The sequence below is a fragment of the Alligator mississippiensis genome, chromosome 1 (genome assembly GCF_030867095.1).
Source record: "Alligator mississippiensis isolate rAllMis1 chromosome 1, rAllMis1, whole genome shotgun sequence".
Classification (NCBI taxonomy): domain Eukaryota; kingdom Metazoa; phylum Chordata; order Crocodylia; family Alligatoridae; genus Alligator; species Alligator mississippiensis.
The window spans coordinates 11,618,189-11,642,949 of record NC_081824.1 but is presented as its reverse complement, the minus strand read 5'-3'; the positions used below and the strand labels follow the sequence as shown (position 1 = coordinate 11,642,949).

The window sequence follows — 24,761 nt, the reverse complement described above, 5'->3', positions numbered from 1 at the left end:
CCCCAGCTAGATACTCGTCTAACCTCCTCTTGAAGACCCCCAGGGTAGGGGAGAGCACCACCTCCTTTGGGAGCCCGTTCCAGACCTTGGCCACTCAAACTGTGAAGAAATTCTTCCTAATGTCCAATCTAAATCTGCTCTCTGCTAGCTTGTGGCCATTGTTTCTTGTAACCCACGGGGGCACCTTGGTGAATAAATACTCACCAATTCCCTTCTGTGCCCCCGTGATGAACTTATAGGCAGCCACAAGGTCGCCTCTCAACCTTCTCTTGCGGAGGCTGAAAAGGTCCAGTTTCTCTAGTTTCTCCTCGTAGAGCTTGGTCTGCAAGCCCTTAACCATACGAGTGGCCCTTCTCTGGACCCTCTCCAGGTTATCCGCATCCTTCTTGAAGTGTGGCGCCCAGAATTGCACGCAGTACTCCAACTGCGGTCTGACCAGCGCCCGATAGAGGGGAAGTATCACCTCCTTGGACCTATTTGTCATGCATCTGCTTATGCACGATAAAGTGCCATTGGCTTTTTTGATGGCTTCATCACACTGCCGGCTCATGTTCATCTTGGAGTCCACTAGGACTCCAAGATCTCTTTCCACCTCTGTGCCACCCAGCAGGTCATTCCCTAGGCTGTAGGTGTGCTGGGCATTTTTCCTCCCTAGGTGCAGCACTTTGCATTTCTCCTTGTTGAACAGCATCCTGTTGTTTTCTGCCCACTTGTCCAACGTATCCAGGTCTGCCTGCAGCTGTTCCCTGCCCTCTTGCGTGTCCACTTCTCCCCATAGCTTTGTGTCATCTGCAAACTTGGACAGAGTACATTTGACTCCCTCGTCCAAGTCACTGATGAAGACATTAAAGAATATCGGTCCAAGGACCGAGCCCTGCGGGACCCCACTGCCCACACCCTTCCAGGTCGAGACCGACCCATCCACCACGACTCTCTGGGTGCGTCCCTCTAGCCAATTTGCTACCCACCGGACCGTGCAGTCATCCATGTCACAGCCTCTTAACTTGTTCACCAGTATGGGGTGGGATACCATATCGAAGGCCTTCTTGAAGTCTAAGTATACGACATCCACCCCTCCTCCTGTGTCCAGGCATTTCGTAACCTGGTCATAGAAAGAGACTAGATTGGTCAGGCACGATCTGCCCGCCACAAACCCGTGCTGGTTTCCCCTCAGCATAATTTGCTCTGCCGGGCTCTCACAAATGTGAGCCTTGATAATTTTTTCAAAGACTTTACCAAGGATGGAGGTGAGACTGACTGGCCTATAGTTGCCCGGGTCCTCCTTCCTCCCCTTTTTGAAAATGGGGACCACGTTAGCCCTTTTCCAGTCCTCCGGGACTTGGCCCGTGCGCCACGAGCATTCGAATATTCCCGCCAGTGGCTCTGCAATGATGTTGGCCAGTGCCTTCAGCACCCTTGGATGGAGCTCATCCGGGCCTGGCAATTTAAAGGCATCCAGTTTTTCCAAGTGACTCTGCACCATCTCAGGATCTATGTATGGAAGTCTGGTGCCTTGCTGCTGCCTCTCTACAACCCCAGGGAGAGACTTGTCGTGTCCCTCACTTAGGAACACTGAGGCAAAGAACTCGTTGAGGAGTTCAGCCTTGTCCCCCCTGTCTGTCACCAATTGCTTCTGCCCATTTAGTAGGGGTCCTATTCCTCCCTGGGCCTTCCTTTTACTCCCAATATATCTAAAAAACAATTTCTTGTTGTCTTTACTTGGGTTGCCATCCTCAGCTCCATGGTAGCTTTGGCCCGTCTAAGGTTGATGTAGTTTGATGCAGAGCTATTCTGATATGGAAGCTGTCTGCATCTTCAATATAGAGAAAAGATGGAAGGAGAGACACTTGTTCACTTAGCACCCTGCGTAGAGATGTGCACATATGAAGGAAAGGGAAAAACAAAGTTTTTATTTTTTTTAATGATGGTGCAGATTGGAAGGTTTTAAAGCTTTTGAAAAATGCCAGATTAATAGTCCTGCATGATGGAAGTCTCGCTAGTAGCTGTCACAACCAAATTAAGTAGTGCCCATGTCACAAGCAAGTAAAACCATTCAAAACAGTTTTATTTTGCACTAGGTTAACTAAGGGTTAACAAAAGTTTTTGCCAGTAACTGCCTTTTTGCTGCGCATGTCAAAAAGAAATTTATAACTGCGACACCAACATGAAATAGAACTTAGCCTTCTGTGCTGTACATAAATCATTATAATTGGTCAGAGAAAACAGGGAGTAACCCTATGATAATACCCTAGCGAAGACCGCTAGATAATTGGCGATTCTAATTAAATTTATGACGTGGCGAAAAGCAATTGGCTAGTACACAAACAAAACCCCAATACACTTCCGCAAAGAAGAAGAAGAGGGGGAGAGCGACTCCGTATACACCTGGAGACCTCTGACATAGGCGTCAGAGTAACTGGCAATTTGATCACTTGCCAGTGCCGCCCCCCTCGCGACTCAACCCAATCTCAGACGTAAATCAGCGACCTGCCAGCTCGACCATTTTTCTCGCCGACCATTTCTATCCGACCACTTATGCAGACCGATCTATGAACTCTAAGCTGTAACTAACCAAGTATCTCTGACCTCCGTCTTTCACCACCTTGACGGCGTGAGTAAATAATCTTGCTTTACAACCGATAAGCGTCCGCCTAATTAATTCCACTCCGAGCATCACAAGTACCCACCTGACGGCCTTCTAAGGCCCCCGGACCGACCCTGTGCCGACCACTGCCCGGGTGGGAGTCAGGGAGGGCTGCTGGCCGGCTGCCCTGGGTCCCAACAGTAGCCATATAGAGAATAAGCGGTAGTGCAAGCATATGTTTCTCCAGGCTTGTCTGTTCAAATATCTTAGCACTGACCTTGGGGGAAAGGGGTACGGATGGGCTACCTTTGGTGTGTACCTTTACTGTTCAATGCCCTTGGCTGGTCTGTTGAGTGTGGCACTCACTCAGCCTTTTGTTGGCAGTCACAGCGTTACTTTGCATTATGTGTATCCTTGTTTACCTGCAATTGGATTGAGAAGTGCCTTGAGTCGAAGTGGAGAAAAAAAAATCCTGTTACAAAATGCAAAAGACGGAGTAAATTCTGTATTGATAAATCAGTGGAGTAAATAAAGCTTCACAGATGGCAGTGTGGGTATTTAGAATAAGAGGTGAGATTTACTCATGGGTAACTGATAAGAAAAACTCACCCCATTGCCAAGTGATCTCAGACTCACAAGTCAGAAATCATAGCTGGAAATCAGCTAAAGATGGTTGTGGGCCAGCACATCCTGCTCCCTCTTTTCCAGAAATTCCCAGCGTTAGGGTAACACTATGTGGATTTTTGGGGAGCATTGGATTTGCAGCTGAATAAAGGCATGACCTGTGGCTTAGCAGAGCTGCTGACCACAAGGCAGCGTGATATCTAAGCCAGCCATTTGCTTATGCTAAGTAACCATCTTAACTGTGTCAACCATTTTCAAGTGAGTCTGCATGCTGTGAATGAGGTCAAGTTTTAGGAATGTGAAGATGGTACAACCTGGGATAGAAAAACAGACTGGAATGTGAAAAACAACATGTAACTGGTAACAGAATCCGAGATGAACATATGCAAAAAGGTGAATGGGGATTGGTGAAGAAGCCTACAGAAGCTTCCAGGTTTTGGTCAAAGTCCGCCCATTGACCAAAGAGCAGGAGTCAAGGTCTTAGACATGCACTCATAGCAAAAAGACATGTAAATGAATGAAATGCATAGGCAATTCCATGCTAATGACGCAAACAGTAAATAGAGGCGGAGCTTGAGATGGGAGGAGAAATGGGTGGAACATAGAAGGGACAGAGGTGGAATGAATGTTAATGAATATAAACCAAAGTGTATAAACGTGGGGAAAAAACTATTGTTCAGTGCAGGTCCCCTGGTTCACGGGCTGTGTGTGTATGAGGGACCCTTGTCCGAAGCTGTCTCCATTCTGAATAAAGCTGTTGCGAGCAATGTGTGCTGATGTTTGCTCCCTGCCTGCTCTGGCTAATGTGTAACAGGACCCATGAGCAATTGGATCGTCGCCTCCCTAGTCACTGGGCGCCACATAGAGGCGGGGTCTAACATCTTGGTGTAGTCGGCAGGATTCGACACACATTTGGAGGGGACTGATCATCGCGATCCTACCAGGGCAAGGCCCAGCAGGCGTCCTGGGTTCCTCCCTTAGCCTCCCAGTTGCTCAGTTCCTCATCTCTAACAATGGAGGTAACAAATGCTCTGCCCAGCGGGGTGCTGTAAGGAGAAATGCTTTAAAGACTATGAAGTGCTTGGGTACTACGTAATAGGGAAATGGAGTTGGGGTCTAACACCCAGCGTTTAAAAAAATGTTGCAGTTATTCTTCAAATCATGTAGACTAGCATGGGCTCTGATGTTAATGTGAATCCTTTGTACAAGATACCAGGGCTATCAAGAAATGAAAGCAAAAGCTAAAAGCTGACTATTCCTGGGAAGAACTTCAAAGACATCAGGAATAATAATTATTTATATTTACCTCAACAAGTTAAAAGGCAGATGGGTTTGATCCCTGCATTTTAAGGGACATCTATCCAGAAAAACTATCAGAAAAGCTGAGAAGTTCTTTGGCAGTAAAAAGAGATATTTATTGAAATATTTTTCATTTCACTGACTTTTGTGTTCATTGCCTAGTTGTCCTATTTGTCTTTGCTGTATGCAATGTCATGCCTGCCGTGCAAAAGAAGCTTCTCCTTTGGCCCAGCTGATCTAGGGATGGCCTCTGGGGGAAGGACTTCTACCCCTGCCGTGAAATCCTGAATGGCCACAAAGTGAAGACATGTAATTAAACTGTGACCATAAGACCAGGATTGATCACATGCACAGTCTAAACTGTATTTTACTCCAGGATGTGTACCATCTCTATACTGAGTGAGAAATACTGGCAGGGCAGATTGTGCTGCTGAATTACTTGTTCCGAGGACAAATGAAAATCACCTCTTTACTGGAAGATTTCTTCATAATCCCTATTACGTAGTACCCGAGCACCTCATAATCTTTAAAGCATGTCTCCTTGCAGCACCTCACCGGGCAAGGCACTTCTGTTACCTCCATTGTTAGAGATGAGGATCTGAGCTACTGGGAGGCTAAGGGAAGAAATCATAGGAGGAAAACCACAAGGAGGATTTAGATGTCACAATGCTGGGCATTGCACAGCCTATAAATTAGGCACTTGGCAGCTTCCTGAAATTCCCCTGAGCTAGGGTCCTGGGCTCCCTACCCAAAATGAGAGTTACACACCAAAGGATAACGTTCACAAAACCCACCGCACACCAAGCAGGGAGTGGATTAAGTTAGCAAATAGGAAATATTCGTGCATCTACATGAGACATTTACTGCGGAGCTGCCTTATTAGGTTCTCAGTAAATGTCTCAGCATCTAATAAACTCTGCAGCAGGGTAGTATTGGTAAATACAAATAGTGCCCTGCTGCAGAGTTTTTTCATGCACAGCAGCACATGTGTACATGCTGGGGCACGAGGGTGTTTCAGGGCTGCCTGCTGGCTATCCCTACATTGAAGCACTCTTGTGCCCCAGCCAGCCCCTCCACAGCACACTGAACCCAGTCGAAGCAGCCCCAGGCTGGCAGGCTGACCCCCCTGCAAGCCTGGGCTGCTCTGACCTGGCTCAATGTGCTGTGGTCTGGGTGTACGTGTAAACGGTGCCCCTGGGAGCTTCCTGAGAACAATAAACTCCTGGGCAATAACCTCCAGATTTTATTGCTGCACATTAATGGCACATGTAGGTGTGTTCAACTGAGGAGAGAGTAGGGATTCAGGGGCCTAATTCTTCAGCTTTCACCGTGATGAGCTCTCTTCTGAACTAAGTTAGGTGTTGAAGCCCATTTTTCCACATTGAAGGTGGTGTTAGTGCTCCGGCTATGTTCCTATTGTTCAAGCATTCAGTGGTTAGGATGCTCAGATGGGATTTTGTATTGAATATTCAGTGGAGCAGAGACTTCAGCCCATTGAGTAGTGCCCTAACAATGAGGCTTTTGAGCCATATTTTGTCATTCTCTCTGGCTTATTGCCTAGTTAAGTATTTTACACAAAGTGGGCATGTCTACATGTGCAATTAATGCGGCTGAACATACTCTGACTCAATTTGAGCCAGCGTAAACTAATCTCAATGTCATTGTCTATATGTGTGTTGAAGCACAGTTTTTTACTGTGCTGCCGGATACCGCTTGTATCTGATAGGACTATCCAGCAGTTGCAGTAAATTTGTCTACTGTGCCCTAATTGCCATGCACGGGTAGACAGTGATGCTTTACTGCGCAGAAATTAGTGTGCTGCACAGCAAAGCATCTCGTGTAGATATGCCCAGTGGGGTGTCAGCAGGACGGGCTGAGAGAGAACCACCCCAGGAAGCCCCATCACCTGCTGGTTACATCCCTAAGAGGTGGGAAATGTGAGTTCAGATCTTTTCAGGCAGAAGAGAGATTTCAATCGGGATCTCCTACACCCCAGTTGAGTGCTCTAATCACTGAGCTATTTGGTAATAGTAAAGAAGAAGGCACCAGCTCTGGCTTGGTTGTCTGAGTGCATACGGGGTCTGAGTGCACCTACTGGATCAGGCCCTCCAAGTGACCTAGGCGCTAAGCAGCTTATCTCTGTCAAGACTTATGACTCTATACCTGAGTAAGAGCAGCAGTTTAGTTGCTTACAGTATTTATAGGGTGCCTGTAGATGTGCAGGGACACTGCTCCGAAGTGCTGTAATTACTGGAGCGTGCTAATTAACATGCTCCAGCAGCCTTCAAAATGGCAGAGGGGGCACTTTAACTAAGCTCATCGAACAAGCTTTAGATAAAGCAGCCCTGCCACCATTTGAAGCACAGGACGCTGATAACATGAGATGCTGCGGGCACTTTAATTAGGGTGGCTCTCGGACCCCCTCTATTTAAAGTGCCCTGTTCCCTACCCCTGGAGCATGTGTAAAGATGCCCATAGAGACTTAGGCACCAACATGGTGAGGTGAAGGTTTGTAAATGCCAGTCTCTTTCCATATATCGGTCATAAGGACTTAAGCCTCTTCCTGAATCTGCTCTGTTTGTGATTTACCGGAGGCAAGATGGAGCAGAAAATCGACTGCTTATTTCTCCGTGTTTTGATGCAGTGTTTTATTTAACTCTGTGTTAAGACTGAATCTTTTTAGCCTGTATTCTAAGGGAAGCAGTGAAAAGGACCTAAGTCATAGGCAAGAAACTTCTTGAAAAGACTAGCTTGCCTTAGGATATTGTATCTTGATTAAGGGTTCAGGTCTGTGTTCTAGCTGCACCAACAGGAAAACACACGAGCATCTCCTTTCTGACCATATTTGTCAAAGTCTCTATTAAGTAATGTTGTAAGCCTTTGTTTGAGGAGGGCATAAAGAGGGACGCAGCGCTCTGAGATGTGTTCCTCTGGCACCTTTGCTGAAGTTCCTGTCTGCAGACTTAATGAAGATCCAATGCCTTTTTGGAACATTGTCTCTGAATTTATAAGATCTCCCAAACAGGTTAGCCATCAGTTAGACATTCTCAGGATTTTAAGATGTAGATATTCCCAGTTCTAAAACTGCTTATTTCTGCTTGGAACAGAAAAGTGTGTGTGTGTGTGTGTGTGTGTATATATATATATATATATATATATAATCTGTATTTACTAGCAATAGTCACGATTAGAAATTCTAATAAAGTTTGCTTCTATGTTCGCTCCATTGAAGGACTCATTTTGTATGAGCACAGGCCTGCCAAAAGAAACCCTCTGATCCCCAAATCTACTTTAGTGGGGGAGGGGGGGGTCAACAGCTCTAACCACTAGACATTCTTCCTTCTCAAATGTAGCACTAAATCCACTCTATTGACAAAGAAATTTGAGTCCCAAAATACACTTCTGTCAGAACCCATTAATTAGATGCCTATAGCCCAGAGGAGAATTGGTATAGCACAGAGGAAAATTCCATGGGTTCGATACATATGGCATTGTTTTGCTGTCAATCATTCTGGTGGCAGTAACTAGGTCATGGAGGAGAATTCTGCTATGCCTGAACCAAGTAACCAAATGCTACAGTAGTGGAAAATTACAGTTTAGAAAAAAAGTTCTCGCCACTCATATGCAAATTCACATTATTATTGGCCAGTTCTAAATTATTCACACATGGCGACTAGCGATTGGCTTGCTAGCCGTATAAGAGGTTGAAGCAGTTCCGCCCAAGTTGGAGAACTCCACATACATCTGGTGGAGAACTCTGAGTACACTGTGGAGCCTAGCAAACTCCATGCATGTTTCAGAGCAAACTTAGCGGCCTGATCAACCACTAAGGACTCCCCGTCACCGACCCAAGGGGGCCTAGCACACCCCCACCCGAGACGTAAGACGACTGCCGGCCCGAACACCCCGAACACTTCTGCAGACCAACCAAACGAACTTTGTAATTTCTGCCTGACCCCTGTACCTTTTTGCAACTGTAATCGAAGCAAGCTTCTGGCCTGCACTGTACGAGCAGTGTAAGTAAACAACCTTTTTTGTTTAATCAAAACGCGTCAGTACCTGATTCCACTCCAAGCGTCACAAGTACCCGCCCACCGACTATGGCTCCTAAGGCCCCGAACCCCACGCCGCGGCTCTCGGCGGGAACTTCATACAAATACTCTGCAGTAGGTGATTATCAGGTATTTCCAGAGCAATTATCTATTACAGAGTGTGCAATTATCTGCTTTAGTCAGCCTCTCCCCACATGTTGTTGTAATGACAGCTGGCTACCCTGTGCTGCTTCATATCTGTTTCTACCCAGGCTTCTCCTAAATGCTTTTGGAAAGATGCCAGTACTGAAATGTTCCACAAAGCTACAGCTATTGGAAAAAATATTAATGTGGAGCTTCCCTGAATCCCTGAAGGTAACACAGATCTAATCTGCACCTTTTCTGTGCCATTTCGTTTGGGGAATCAGAATGCTATGCAAGATGGAAGCCGGGTGGGGTGAAACTTCTTTGCAATTACTGCTCCTTTTATACTGATTTGGCTTCAAATCCAGAAAGATACAAAATCCAGTGGCCGAACACTTTAACCTCCATTGGTGATGCATAGGGGGTGCACGCGCACCCCCTGAGCTTGGCAGTGCACCCCTGCAAAAAACTGCCGCTCGCCACCCCCCTCTTGCTGCCAACACCACTGGCGGTGTCTGCAGGCAGTCCCCAATCGCCGCTGGCTGTCACCGCCACTGCCGGTGGCCTCTGTGGGTGGTCACTGACCTCTAGTCAGTGCTTGCCACCCCAGCCCCCCCACTGCTGACACCCCTGTGGCTGCCTGTGTGAGCTCCCTGGTGGGCCGACCCCTGCTGCTGACACTGCCGTGGCTGCCTGTGGGAGCTCACTGCCGGCACACCCCCACCGTCACCGCTGCCTGCGGGCAGTTGTCATGCCCCCCCAGCCTCCAGGGGCATGTGGCGTTCATGTTAACCTCCCCAGATATTCCATCACTGACCTCACAGTAACTGTTCTTAAACAACAAAACTTCTAAAACCATAGGTGACACATAGGGCATTCACAGGGGGTGCATGTGCACCTCCTGAGAGCGAGCACTCTTGGCTAAAGTGATGGGCAGGGGGGCAGGCAGAGTGCTGGTGCTCCCCACTCCGAGAAGTGCTACTGGCACTTCCGGGCATGCCACCGGCCGATTGGCTGTGGGGGGACACCCCCCCACCACTGACACCACCATGGCCGCCTGCAGATGGTCCTCACTTGGCTTGCCATCGCCGTGCCTCCCCAGCCTCAGGAGGCACACGTCACCTATGTGTAAACTCCATCCCAAATGGGAAATTGTGGAACAAGAAATCATCCACAATGATGATTGTGGGTTGTGTTAATTATGTTCTCCAAAGAGACTCCAGATCAGTGGTTCCCAAACTGTGGGTCACAACCCCAAATGGAGTCACAACATCAGTGGATGGGGTCGTGGGCGTGGAGCTGTGGGTTGGGAGTGAGGGGCCATGCTGAGGAAATGGGGCCATAAATGGGGTCATGCTGAAGAAAAGTTTGGGAAGCCCTGCTCTGGATTCTTATCCCATCACCTAGACTAGTTTTTATAACTCTTATGTCTGGATTAAGAGCTCAAATTCACATGACCTGGACTATTTTTATAACCCCTATGTCTGTCAATGGATGAATTGCTTTGTTTACTACTTCTGATTTCTTCAACTTATCTTCTCCTCTCCCAGCCTCTCCGTCCCTTTGCTCCCCATCTCCTTGTATTTAAATGATTTTATTCCTTTCTATATAGTACCCCTGCTCTCTGCAAGTCCATTTATAGCATCTGACAAAGTAGGACATTGCCCATGAAAGCTTAGGATCTCTGAATGAGTTAGTCTGTAAGGGTGTGTCCGGACAAGCACTGCAAACCACACACGCTGCACATGCAGGTATTTGCTGCACTGTTAATTTGCAGCACAGTGGGGGTTTTTTATGCCAGGACATCCTGGTGTAAAAAAAAAACCCACGTAAAAAAAATGCAAGGCTGTGCACATGGCAGCAGCATATGCCACCCAAAACCAGAGCGTGACTGGCTGGAGCCACAGTCTAGCTGCCGGCCAGGCTCCATGTGCCTGGATCACCAGTGCTGGAGCTGCAGTATGCCCCTAGGACCTCAGGTAGGACTGCAGGGGCCAGCTCAGGTGCTGGCTCCAGCCTCCCCTACCCCACCCAGGGTAACTTGCTGTGCGCCAGAGCATGCCTGCATTTGCATTCCCCAGGGACAAGTGACAGCAGCACAACTATGTGCCACTGCTGTTTGTCCCCAGGGAAATGCATGTGCGCGCTCATCTGGACGTGCCCTAAGGTGCCAGCCTGCTCTGCCTTCTGCCTGACTTAAGACTAAGATGGCTAACCACCCCTCTGGGCGTTATACAGTTTTTGTCCTGGGGGTGAATATCATGTTTCAGTCTCCAGAGTTGTCCATCTGGTAACTTTTAGAACCCCAAATTCATATTCCTTAAGAACAGGACCTCCCCTCCCCCACAACTAGCATAGGACTAGTTATGCCAGTCAGGGAAGCTATCATCTGATAGTACTGGGTATGACCCAGTGGTTAGTGTATATAGGTTGGGCTTTTCCTTTTTGTGGCTGATCAACAGAGAGTACGGGTGCATCCTCACATGCAGGGGTGTGCACTTGCAGTGGCAAAAATAGTAGCAGCACAAATTTGTGCTGCAGTGTATGCCCTTGCATGTGTGCTTTGGTGTAGGGCAAATTGCCCTGTTTCAGGGAAATTGCCCTTTCCCCACTTCTCCTGCCTCCCGGCCTGCTGGAGGAGCCAGGGGACAACTAAAGGAGTGGAGATGCTTTGGCCAGTAGCCACAGCATCTCGCAGGAGGACCAAACCTCCATGTCTGCTGATGCACGTGAGAGGAGTGTACATGTGCTGGTTTTTTTGTGCCATTTGTTTTTGCTACCGGGATTCCCCAGTAGAAAATTTGCCCCTCTGCTGCAATTTTCCAGTGCAGGGCACGTTTTAACGTTCCAGGTGTGCTGTTTGTGGAGCCACACAAAATGTAAAGTTTCAGTCTCCAGAGTTGTCCATCTGGTAACGTTTAGAAACCCAAATTGACATTCCTTAAGAACAGGACCTCTCCCACAACTAGCGTAGGACTAGTTATGCAAGTCAGGGAAGCTATCATCTGATAGTAGTGTAACCCAGTGGTCACTGTGCATGCAAGTTTGCATGTAAGTGCGGCACCACAAACTGGACATGCCTGCACATCTGGCTGCAGCCTAGGGTTTGTTTCAGAGTCTTATTCTGTCACTCTGGATGGCTGTATGTGCTGGGTGTCCAAGGGTAAGCCTCAAGCCTTTATCTTTGCTTCTTATCTGGCAGGTTTATGGAGCTGTGATGAACATAAACCGAGGGAATCCCTTCAGGAAGGAAGTGGTGGTGGATTCATGGCCAGATTTCAAAGCTGTCATTACCCGGCGACAGAGGGAGGTAGATCCAACTGGTTTTAGTCCAAGTTCCAGAGACGCTTACAAGATGTGGATCTTGTTGTGACCGTCTCTTCTATTAGCATCTTGGAAGAGTTGCGTGGGCATACGACCCTGAGGAAGAAGTACAGAGCAAAACCTGCACTCTCTAACACTTTGTGGAGTATGGCTACACCACAAGCTTACCATGGCAGTCAGCAGCATGCTTCAACATGCAACAATGATCGGTGCGTGTTGCTACTTGAACCAGAAGTTGTGTAAATTAGCTCACCTGCAGTTTTGTGAAAATGACTACACTGCTTCTGGTTCAGGGGAGTGGCTGGTGTGCAGCAGCACCATAGGTGTAGGGAGAAAAAATTATTTGGGGGGGCTGATCGTGCGCATGCATGCACGCACATGCCCCCACAACAGGTAAGTGTGGGGGAAGTGGGGGGAAGGCATGCACAGCCAGGGCAGCGCATGGGATGAAGCTGCAAGCCGTGGGGGCATGGGGAGGGGGTGGCGGCTCCTGCTGCTGCAGGCACCCTGGGAGGGCATGTGCCCTGGATCTGCGCATGGGGCAGGGCAGGCTGCCACTGGGCTGGGGCCGGGGCTGTGCCGCGCTCTTCCCAGTGCGGGGTTAGGCCATGCTGCACTTGGGGCAGGCAGCGGCAGTGCTGGGAGGAGGGTTTGGGGGGCTACTGTGAATTTGGGGTGGCTGCAGCCTCCTCCACCCATAGCCCCCATCCCAGCGCCACTGCCACCTGCCCCAAGCACAGCCGAGCCCAGTCCCCCCATCCCCCACCCCGCTGGGAAGAGTGGTGCAACCCCAGTCCCAGCCTGCAGTGGTAGCCTGCCCTTCCCTGTGCAGATCTGGGGGCACACGCTCCACTGCCTCCTGGGGTACACATAGCAGCAGAGACATGCCCCCCATACCCCGTGGGACTGTGCCCCCACAGCTCGTAGCTGTGTCCCATGCCCTGCCTCACCCCACCCCGGCTGTGCAGTGCTTGCCCTAGCCCCAGCCCCACTCCCTCTCTCATTGCTGTGTGCGTGCCCCTCCCCATGTCTCCTGCAGCTGCCAGAAGCTCACGGGGCCGTACTGCTGCCCCATGTTTGGGGGGCTAATCCCTGTTAGCTCCCCCCTTCTGCCACCTATGAGCAGCACAGTGTGTTCTGAGCATGCTCCCTCCTGCCATGGTAACTTTGTGCTGTAGACATGTCCTTGGCTCAGTCCTGGGAACCCATGTGTTTCTCATTAGTGGGACTTGCAGAGATAAATGTAGCAGGTTAAATTAATCTTTGCTGGAAGTAGATGTGATGCCCAGTAACATCAGCGGACTCTTGTTTATGCCAGGGCTGGTTTGGGCCCATCTCTACAAGACAGAGAAAGGGACCAGAAGCAGCTGGCAGCAAAATGCACCCAGAGTACTCCAATATCCAGGAGACTTAAGAAGCTGCCACTGGATTCAGGTTAGGTGGTCACCTTGGAAAGGTGAGGTCTTTCGTCCTACACAACTATAAGCTGTTGCAGGGATACGAATAGCAATGAATATCTCAGTTTTTCTACCTGATCTTGACATTCACTGTGGAATTACTTAATTACTTTCCACCATAAAAATCCCCCAAAAGAATGTTTTAATTCGAGAAGCCTTGAAGATCTGATTATTGGATCTTTGGTTGGGATATCTCTGAGCTTTGATTTATTAGATAAAAGGTAAAGGAAGAATGTTTCTTAGCAATTTAATCTATTCTTCTATCCAGAAGGAGGTGGATGACCGTGACCATTACACCAATGCATATGCAGTTTTCTACAAAGACTTACAGGCTTACCGGGAGCTACTAGAAGAGAGAGACACCATCGACTGGGGACAGATCTTTCAGCTACAGGGTATAAACTGATGTAACACATTCTAAGGGAAAATAGACCCTGCCACTGCATTTGGGATAAGGATTCCTTGTAAAGATGTGAAAAGCAGGATGCAGGAAAGAAGTGAGTCAGGCACAACCGTCCTGGCTTTTGCATTTCATGCCTCCTGTAGGTTTCTCTGTCATTTGGTCAAATTCAGCTTTCAGTTATATGGGTCCAAATCCTTGTTTCATGAGATGTTTATTTTTTTCATAGTCTGTTCTCAGTTAAAGCCACAGATCCCTAGAGACTGTTTGGCTAACTAACATGTCACATGACAGTAGTAGATGGCTCTTTAATCCAGTAAATAAAGACATAATGAGACCCAGGGGTTGGAAGCTGAAGCTCGACAAGTTCGGAGGAGAAATGATGTGCAAATGTTTAACTTAGCTAGGGGTCAGGTGGATACTCTGCCCATTTAAATCTTACAATCAAGACTCGATGTCTTTCTAAAAACATACTATAACTCAATAGGAGGCAAGAGCTAGAGATATAATTACTGTGTGAGGGTCTGACATGCACTGGGCAGGAAATCCTAGGTAGATGCTGTGATGGCCCTTTTTGGCCTTGATATCCATGAAGTCAAGAAGAAGGTGTAGAAGGGGGCGGACATTTTGAATAACACCGAGACCTTTAAAGACGTCAGATGAACAAATGAATTCAAGCCTTGATGTCCCATATTTCTCTTTGTACACACAGGGCTCCAGGCAGGAATATATGAAACATCCAAAGCTGTTGCTAGGTCTAAGCAGGTTGATGTGAAAGTATCCTCCTTCCAGATGGTTATCCACCCAGACCCTGACACACTGCCAGACGTCAGACTTCAGTATGTCCAATTGCATCCTTCCATGCTGCTATTGAAATAGTAATATGCAGACTACTAGGTCATTAAACCAAATGCTACATGAAAACTAACACAGTTGGAGGGCTGGAGGTGTAAAAGTTCTATTTTCTTATCCATCTTCCAGTCTTTTTATTGACCTATATCACTCTTCTGCTATTGTATCTTCCAGATTAAATATCATTCCTCTTTCTCTTCTCTTGTCACATGCATGAGTTCCAGAAGTCTGTTCTCTTTTCATCTTTCCCTTTTTTATTGATGCCCTAATGTTAAAAAATAGATGCATTTTTCCACAGGGACCTTCCAACACCACTTTGGAGCCTATCTTTTCTCATGGTCCCTCCATAGGTTAGATGTCTGTGAGACAGCAACATTTTGCAGTGTTCATAAGAAACAAAGGCTTTCTTTTTCCTAGATGTAATTTCTCAGTAGTGGATTCAGAATTCACTGAGCACTCCCAAAGCTGTCCCCCACATCCAAGGCATGGAGGGAAAGAGAACAGAGAATTGTATACATTTGGCTTTAAGAGACAGTAAGGCATGTTGCTATGTGTCCGCTACGATTGAAGTTTCATTCAGACACATCTCCAGCTCCCTCTACTGGGTTCTGGATTGGTGCAGTCCAACAAACATTTCTTGTGCTGAAAATGCTATAATTAAAATCATGCCTGAAGGACATTTAAAACCTGTGCATTGACTACTAGATTGCACTTGGCTCAAGCATAATCCTTACTTGGCCATTGGGTAGATAATAACTGGACTTCACCAGCAGCAATGGCACTATTTCTCTCAAGCAGCTAGCCTAGCTTACCCAATCTTCTTTTATTCTGTTTTTTTTTTTTTTTTTTTTTGCAGTGTAATGGGAAACCCATTCATATTGAGAACAATGGCTTTAAATTGCCTTTGCTCTCAGAACTGTAGGTTTATAACTTCCTAATGCCTTTAAGTAACATAAGCATATAATTGCCTTTGACTGATTCAGACCACAGGTCCATCTTGTCCTGTATCCCGTGTCTGTCAGTTGTGGAGTGGATACTGAAAGGGAGACTGAACTGGGTATGACCAGGACTTTCCCCCCGTTCCCCTCACTAGCAGCCTCCAGCATTTAAGGTCTAGGAAGTTCTGGTTCAGAGGCTTAAAACTCCCATGCTCAGTGGTTACCGATGCCCCTTTTTTCCAATAATGTGTCCAATTGCTTTCCTGTACTTTTCCCAGGATGGACCCAGCACCGAGACTGGCTTCCCTGGACATCTCCCATGCCAGCCTGCTCAGTGAAACCTGGTCACGGGGAGGCACTGAGCAATGCCGGAGGTACCTTGCTAACCTCATTTGCTGCTTCCCCAGCATCTGTGTCTTGGATGACAATGGACAGCCCATCTCTTGGGGTCTAACTGACCAGTTTGCCACCATGATTCATGGTTATACCCTTCCAGAATACCGCAGAAAAGGTTATAACCGGCTTCTTGCTACCATATTATTTAAGAAGTTACATAGCCAGGGCTTTCCAGCTCAAGGTAATGTCCTGGAGAAGAATGTATCTTTTAAAGCATTGCTGAAAAGTATGAATGCTCAGTTTCTTCCCTGCCAGTTTTTCAGAGTCATCCACACTCCGTTGTGTTTCTTAGCTATACCTCACCTATAGTCCTCAGTTACAAGACCTGAGTTAGAGGTACAAATGACTGAGTTTTATAACACTCACTCACCTGCTCCTTTACAGGGCTTACTAGTGAAATTCAATGGTCTCTCTTATATGGGAGATCACCTTACATGATTCTTTTTCTGGCCATAAAAACCTATGAAACTGATATATCCAAATAACTATTCAGGACTTGATAATTCATCAAATCAAACACAGATAAGAATGGATTTAGGGCTACTGTTTTGCCACTGCAATTCAACCATACATGCATTTCCTCTGACTGAAAAATGATTCCTCTAGTTTTCCTATCTGTGTTGTATATTCATTGTCACAATTCTGGGGTCAACGCTAGCTCTGTCCCCTTCTCTGTCCCCTGAGTTCACCCCTTTTGATTCTTTTTGTACCAGGCCTTGGATTACAATCCCCTGCATATCACCCCTGTTTTACATCAGCAAGTCTGATATATGCCCAGACCACCATTCTGTTCCTTCTGGGGCTGACAGAAGTAATCAGTGACCAAGCAGCCTCCTTAAAACAAAGTATCATTTATTTAGAATAAAAGCATTTTAAAGGAAACTTTTCTTAGACAGTAAAATAAACAACGTGCATATCTAGTGCACCCACCTTCCACATGGGGATCCTAGAAGCAGTAAATTGCTATAGACTTTGCCTCTAGATTGTTTCTATATCAGCTTTTGCCCTGTTACACTTATCTGCACAGCCCCTGGTATCTCCATTCCCTCCCTACATCCCACTGCCTGCTTCTGAGTAATCAGGACAAATTAATTGCCTGCAGTAATTTGTCCCAGTAATTCCAATTGTAACCATACAATGCAAATCAATGGTTTGCAAATCTTTGGAAGCAGAATCCTTGAAGTTAACAGCTCTGTCCAGTTTCTTTCAAGGCTGTACTCAATATTCTTATCTGGGAAGTCACTATGTTGCTTGTCTGTTGATTCTTTTCATAGCTTCTTTTGACTGCATAGCGGTTTTGCAATCATTACTGTAATTTCATGTTTGGTAGCAACCAAGTGATAAAATAGTTCTACCTCTTTTATTAAGAAAGGTTGTAAGAGTTGTTCACAGAACCTAAGAACTGAAACTCGTATGTGCCAATCCTACTGCCGGAGAACTTGAACTCACGTGTGTCAGCCCTACTAGCAGTAAACATATTTAGCAGCAATACACTGGAATACTGGAAAGGTAACTATATCAGCCTTTGTGCATTTGCGGACAGATCTGCTCATCTACATGCCCAAAGAACGATACAAGGATAAAAAATATGCTCAACCATATGCAAAAGAACTAGATCTCAGGTGCTTCAAAGGTTTCACAGCTATGATCTTAAAGGAAGGGATTATGATTCTTTCAGAAGCTGTTACATTTAAATAAATTCTCCTCAGGCAGTAAGATAGCATAGATCCTCCTTTAAAAGATGCTTCATATGAGAAAACTCCCTACGTGAATACACCCAGGATAATTTTTGCAATCGCACTTCTGTCTGGTCTCACAGTACCTTACCTGTGCTGTGCCATACGCATTAGGGTCTAATTTCTATTCAGTCCTGTGCTTAATGGGTCTCATTACACTGCAAGAGCAGAGATTTGACCTGCTGCATTTGATCAAAATTCTGCATTGTTCTGCAATATTGTTTTTTCCTATGTGCCACCTGCCACATTTCCCCCATTTTATTGCATTTCCGGGGATTCTGATTCATAGGAGGAAACCTGCTTATAAATGTAAGACTATGCATAGAAGAACCGAATCATCTTTCTATAGAATGAAAATATTTTAACATGGTAGAATAGCCACTGGGCATGAGGCCAGTGGGAGAAATTACTGTGTGTGTAGAGTTCAAAACTGGGTCTTTCATAAGACTGCAAGGATTTAAAAAATTCTCAATCAGCAGCAATTGGCAGGAGAAGTGGTAAATTAGGTGTGTATGAGGGTAAAGTTCTATTATAAGCCTCTGCATAGATACTGAAAATACAAGTAGGACACACATAGGATAACCGAGGAAACCCTCATAAATTCCTACTAAAAATTACTAGGTTACCTAAATTCCTTGAATTTGGCCCAGATGAAGAGCGGGCTTATATTTAAAAGGCCAGATCCCACTCCACCTATTAGGCGCCTTCCTGAGATCTAAGCTGATCCCTGCTTATATTTCTGGAGAACGGTTTATACTAAAAGTGGGCAGATCATTTTCTTTCTTGCTGTTTCCTGTGATTTCATCTTAAAACTAATGTGATGATATGCTACAAAAGCAGGTGAGTTAATGCTTCTTTGGGGATTTGAGCAAGAAAAGGTCACCCTTAGGCGTCTAATTAGGCACTGAATAGGATCTGGCCCAAAGTTGCTTGGGTATTACAAAAAGCACGATGTTGCCCCAGTTTAGCTGAGCCCATACCACTCTGTCTATGAGCACTCTATATTAGTCTAAACCTAGCTATATAGTAGGTTGGCATATGAAATAATATGGAATATACCAAACAATTGTAATGGAAAGGAAGATTCAGTGGAGAGGGTGTGAAGCTGGGATGTGGGAGAGCTGCTTCAACAGCAATCTTTCTGGATGAATCACTTAAGCTCTGATGTATTTAGGCACATAACACCCACTGAGGTGCCTAAGTTAATAAGAATCCCATATTTAAATGTACTGGAAGATCTTGCCCTAAGTCTCTCTAATAATGCCTTGGTTTCCATTCTGTAAAACAGACCCTTTTGTACCAGATTAGGTAAGCATATTAGGACTGAGAAGTATTCAGATATCATGTTAATGGAGTCAAGTATATATATATCCAAGATAAAGAGAGGTCCTGTTATATTAGACAAGTTTTTTGAAATTTTAAAGGATAGCTTACAAAAAAATCTTGTAACAGGTATGTAAGCTGCCTGTGTTCATTATAATCCACACTTTCAGAACGTATCACTTTATATGTAGTGATCCAGAATCTTTGTTGTTACTAGGGTTAGCAAACCAGTCAATTGACTGGACAAATATTTTCAATGACTGGTTAAGTGACTGCATATTTTTTGACTGGTCAAGGATTCTAGCATTTCTACAAGAAAAACTACAATTTTGGAGTTTTTTTGACAGAAATATGAATTTTTTTTACACATTTCTTAATGGAAAATTTGTGCTTTTTCTGTGTATTATTTGGACGTATTGATAATTGTTTTTACAATTTTTGACCAATATTTGACTGGTGAATTGACTGAACTTTATTTGACTGGTCAAATACCGAACCCTAGAGCTAAGTACACCCCATCAAAAAGCCCAAAGCTGAATTGATTCAGTCTTTGCAGGTTAGTCTAAACTGCAGAGATTAAACTGACTAACAAGTGAGCAGACATTTACTTTTGATTCAGGAAAATGCAGCCACATGCCTGCAGTGCCTCAGGTTAGAAGTAATATGCAGAGCACTAGGTCATTAAACCAAGTACTAGCGCATGGCTCTCTGGCTGTGTGTTCACTTCCTCTTCCTGCTGCCCCCAAGGTGTCTGGGATTTGCAGTCCACAATCACAGCAGTGGGACTCTGCAGGGTTGCTCATCACTTACTCTTCCTGCTTCCAAGTGCCTCTGGGATGTCTAGTCCACAGTCACAGCCATCAGTAAGTTTGGCAGGGCAGGGCAGGGCAGGGCAGGGCAGCTCTGTGGGGGAAGGTGGAGTTTAACCAGTCTAGAGCTGGGGTTTGCCTGGCGGGGGGCAGTCCCTGCCTTTTCCCCTCCCCAACCCTTCTCTGCTGGAGCAGACCACCCAGCCCAGCCCAGTCCAGGGCTGGAAAGCATGCTAGGATGCTGGGGGACTGTGATTTAACTTGATCCAGGAAGGGGTCTGGGACAGAAGTTTCATAAACCAGTTTGACCCAGATCAGTTAAGTCCAATACTATATTCAACCAGGTTTATCTTAAACTAGTTTTAGCCACTTTGGAACTGGCTTATGTGCACTAAACTTCTGTTCTGTTACAGATTTAAACCAGTTTCTGATGACTTAAACCAGTTTACATGTAACTTCTGTCCTTAGCCTAGTTGTTACGATAAATGCATTAAGATTTTTCTAAGATTTTACTTGACCAAAAATATTATTTAAAATATAAAGATAAATGTATATAGCTTAAAAGAGCCAGGAAGTGTAAATATTAGCTTGATGTAATGAATATATCAAGAAATATTTTCATAATATTAGATTTATTCACATCCTTTTAGAAGTCTTTCTCTCCAGATTTTCCCAAAGCATAGGCTGGAATCAAAGAAAGCCAGCTTGAGAACAGTGAGTGGTACCAGGCCAGCTAACAGGGGAGTGTGGTTGGGAGTTTGCCTTGGCTGCAATGACAATATTTTTTCACTGTAAATTTGCTGAGCATCAGCAGGTAAGGATGGGAGAAGGGATTTCTAGTAGGAGGAGGAGTGGTTTTTGGAAAGATGACTACAGCCCATCTTTGATCAGGACCTTTTTGGCAATCTTAGACACAGTAAGCTGCATATGAGTCTACAGTGTGCCCTTGTTATGAAGAAGGCTAACGACATACTGGGCTGCATTAGTAGGAACATTGCCAGCAGACCGAGGGAAGTGATTCTTCCTCTCTGTTCAGCACTGGTGGGCCCAGATCTAGGGTACTGCGTACAGTTTTTTTGGACACAGATTACTGTGTCCAGCATATTTGTAGATGACACCAAGCTGGGTGGAGCTGCAGACATTTTGGAGGGTAGGATTTGGATTTAGGGTGACCTTGATAAACTAGTGAAATGGTCCAAAATTGGGGTGGAAAAATAGCATACACAAGGAGGAATGACTTATTCGGCTGTAGTCCTGCAGAAAAGGATCTGGGGGTTACAGTGGACAATAAACTGAATATGTGTTAACACTGCTCTTTTGGGGGGAAAAAAAACAACAAACAAACCATATAACATATTATGCTGTGTTGATAGGACTTGCTTGAAAGCCAAGGAAAGTGATTTTTCCACTCCATTCAGCACTGGTAAGGCTTCACCTCTAGTACTGTGTCCAGTTTTCAGCACTGCACTTCCAGGGAGACACGGGCAAATTTGAAAAGGTCCAGCAGAGCACCACAAAATTGATTAGAGGTCTATGAAAGATGACTTACAAGGAAAGACTGGAAGAACTGGGATTATGTAGTCTGGAGAAGTGAAGACTGAGGGGGGGATTTCAGAACTAACTTCAAATAATTGAAGGGTGATTATTAAGGATCATAGGAAAGTAGGGTTGGAGGGACCTTATGAGGTCATTCCTGATCAAGGCAGGATCATCCCTAACAGGGCTGTGCAAAGCTTCGGCTCACGATTTGGATTCAGAGATGATTTGGATGATTTGGAGGCTGAATCTATTAATCTGAATCAAATTGCTGGAAGCTTTAGGCTTTTCGAATCGATTCGGAGCTTCCGTATCACTTTGGAAAAGATTCGGACCTGATCTGGCCATAGAATATAATGGGGAATCAATGAAATATCTATATCCTTGCTGTTTTTTGTCTGATTTGGATCAAACTTGCAGGGATGGTAGCCTATGCTGAGAGCATGAAGCTTGCCAAGTTTCAAGAAGATTGGTGCAGGGGTTTGGGGGGAACTGCACCCCAAATTCCTAAAAGCAAAACTCATGTCATGTGTATGTGTTACACCACGGGGGGGGTGGTGGTGAAAACTGCAAGGATGGCAGTCCCTGGTGAGGCCACAAAGCTTGCCAAGTTTCAAGGAGATAAGTGCAGGGGTTTGGGAGGAACTGCACCCCAAGCTGCAGACAAGCAAAACTCGTGACATGGGTGACACTGCGTGTGTTAAGGCACAGCAGGGTGAAAGCTGCAGGGATGGTGGGCCCTGCTGCAGCCAGGAAGCCTGCCAGCTGTCAAGGAGATGGGTGCAGGGCTTCTGGATTCTGGGGCCCTGCACCTCTAGCTGCTGACAGGCAAAACTTGTGCCATGGGTGCTCTAAACATAAGCTATCACTCCTGCAAGTTTCATCTAAATCAGACTAAAAACAATAGAGTTATAGATATTTCATTGATTCCCCATTATAACCTATGGCTGGATATCCAAGGCAGCTCTGAAGCTTTGGAGCTGCTTCGGCCAGATTAAAGGGGAAACCTAGTCTGGAGCTCTGGATCAGATCCCAGGCATCCGAAGCGGCTGGGTCCGAAGCTGGATCTAATAGCTGCCTACTTGCACAGGCCTACTGACTAAACCATATCAGCCAAATGTCTGTCCAAACTGCACTTGACAATTTCCAGGAATGGAGACTCCACTTCTCCAGGGGGCCTGTTCCCTGCTTGACCATCCTCAGAGTCAGAAAGTTCCTTCTAATCCCCAATTAAATTTCCTCTGCTGCAGCTTGAGGCTATTGCTTCTAGTCTGTCCCCTCCAGCCACAGGGAAAAGGCTATCTCCATTCTCTTTATAATCTCCCTTCAGGTTGCTATCAAATCTCCCTTCAGTTGTCTCTTCTCCAGACTAAATAACTCTAGTTCTCCAAGCCTTTCTTCAAAGTCAAGCGTTCCAGACCTTTAATCATTTTGGTGTTCTCCGCTGGACTTTTCAATCAGCTACAACCTTTCTTGAAGTGCAATGCCCAAAACTGAGAACAGAACTCCAGGTGAGTTTTCATGGGTGCTGAACAAGCTGGAAAAATCAGTTCCTTTGATTTCAGAGATATTGCTGTTAATACAACCCAGAATGCTCTTGGCCTTTATTTCTTTTTTTAACAACAGGAGCACATTGTTGGTTTGTATTCAGCTTATGTTCCACTATAACCCCCATGTTCTTCTCTGCACTCTTGTAACTGAGCCAAGCATTCCCCAGTGTGGATGTGTTTATACAATAATGCCTTCCCAAGTGCAGGACCTGGCACTTGTCCTTGTTAAATTGCACCAGATTGATTTTGGACCATTTCTCCAGTTTATCTAGGTCATTATGGATCCTAGTACTCCTTTCCAGAAGGTCTCCTACTTCACCCAAGCTGGTATCAATCTGAAAAAAGAGTATGGTAATGAATTATTATCTGTGGCTGCAGGGAAGCGGACAAGGAGCAATGTTCTTAAATTCCAGCAAGGGAAATTTAAATTGGAAATTAGGAAGAACTTTTTCACCAACAGGGTGTTTCAGCACAGGATGAGGTTACCTAGCAAGGTTGTAAAATCTTCACATTTGGAAGTTCTTAACAGCAGGTTAGACAAACACTTTCCTGGGACAGAGTAGTCAGGGGTGATCCTGTGCTGATCAGCGGGATGGTCTCTTCCACCTTTACTTATCTCGGAAACAAGTTTGGGGCAAATTTGAAAACTTAGGAATGGTAGCAGAGGCTTTGTGGAGCTGCAATCACTTTGCTTATCTCTGCTGAAGTCCTGACTTCTCCTAGACCCTTCCTGCCAAGCTGAAAGTCATAAATGTGAGGGGGTGGTAGGGAAATGGCATCTAAGAGCACAGGCTCAGCACTTTGGGGCTTCAGAGGAGCCAGCATCAGCAGGATTTCTGTGCCAAAGCTGCCTAAGATGCTTAACCATGTGTCCTGCAGCCATCCATGATGTTTGTCTTGGCACCTGGCTGGTGGAGGTTGGGTCTTCTATGCAAAGCAGTGTTTCTAGTTATGAATGATTTAAGGGAAGACAGAGATTTGTGCCTGTTTTTTTATTCTAATGAAAAATGCACAGCACATTTATAATGGTGGAATTTCACTAAGGTCACTGGCATCCATGGGGCTGTGAACTAGTATGAGAGGGATCAAGCAAAGACTAGCAAAGCATTGCTCAAACTACAGCCAAAGGCCTGTGCAAAGCTGTGTGGGAAGGACAGAAGATACACAGATAAGATAGGCATGCCAGAAAGGGAACCCTAAGCCCGTGCTGCCACACAGATCTTATGGGGCATGGGCCCTGAAGTCAGCCCAACTGCAGGGGTGAGGTCCAGGTCGGAGCTGGAAACACCAGGAGCAGGGTGCCAATTGAACCTCTGCAGGAGGCTTGTGAAGAAGAGGAAGAGCTCCATTTTGGCAAGAGTCTCGCCCACACACATCCTCCGACCTTTAAAAAAAGGCATGACAAACATCAACATTTCAGGACCAGTGGCTGCTTTAACTATAGAAAGGACCTATTGACACAGGGCGGCTTCTCTTCTGATGTAACGATTCGGAACAGAAGCATCTCTTTGTGAGAGGTTTCGTGGCATGGGGAGTGCTGTGGCAGGGTGGCTAATGCAGCCTGCTATGGTCCCAGGGGAATGTGGTCAAGTTTTCTGGACTCATGCTAAAGGCGGCTCCCAGATGCTCTAGCTAAACATGAATAGCTAGTCATTCAGCCCCGGGGAAGTCAAAGCTGGCCCGATAAAGTGATGGCCACATCAAACCCTTAGATAGATACCACTGGCTACTGAAAATGCGCCCCTTAATCCTACTAGC

General features: G+C 45.9%; 2 protein-coding genes across 9 annotated transcripts in view; one reads left to right on the top strand and one right to left on the bottom strand.

Moving 5' to 3' along the window:
• The first annotated feature begins 2,254 nt into the window (after positions 1-2,254).
• On the top strand, positions 2,255-19,809 carry LOC132250890 (glycine N-acyltransferase-like protein 3). 6 transcript variants are annotated; one of them, XM_059728785.1, is made up of 6 exons: positions 2,255-2,611; positions 8,811-8,913; positions 11,885-11,992; positions 13,732-13,858; positions 14,576-14,702; positions 15,932-19,809. In XM_059728785.1, the coding sequence occupies exons 2-6, from the start codon at positions 8,836-8,838 to the stop codon at positions 16,356-16,358; spliced, it is 867 nt and encodes a 288-aa protein (XP_059584768.1). In that variant the 5' UTR covers positions 2,255-2,611; positions 8,811-8,835; the 3' UTR covers positions 16,359-19,809. The 6 variants fall into 6 exon arrangements, with proteins under 6 accessions (XP_059584768.1, XP_059584784.1, XP_059584776.1 ...); XM_059728793.1 differs by lacking the exon at positions 2,255-2,611 and adding an exon at positions 8,240-8,523 and having other exon boundaries at positions 13,735-13,858; XM_059728784.1 differs by lacking the exon at positions 2,255-2,611 and adding an exon at positions 8,240-8,523.
• A 4,171-nt stretch (positions 19,810-23,980) lies between these two features.
• Positions 23,981-24,761, bottom strand: part of LOC132243195 (cytochrome P450 2K6-like) — a 46,807-nt gene continuing 46,026 nt past the window's right edge. For all 3 annotated transcript variants that reach the window (XM_059728776.1, XM_059728771.1, XM_059728769.1), the window contains one exon: positions 23,981-24,387. In XM_059728776.1, the coding sequence (XP_059584759.1) occupies positions 24,200-24,387 (188 nt within the window). In that variant the 3' untranslated portion in view covers positions 23,981-24,199. The remainder of the gene's footprint in view (positions 24,388-24,761) is intronic.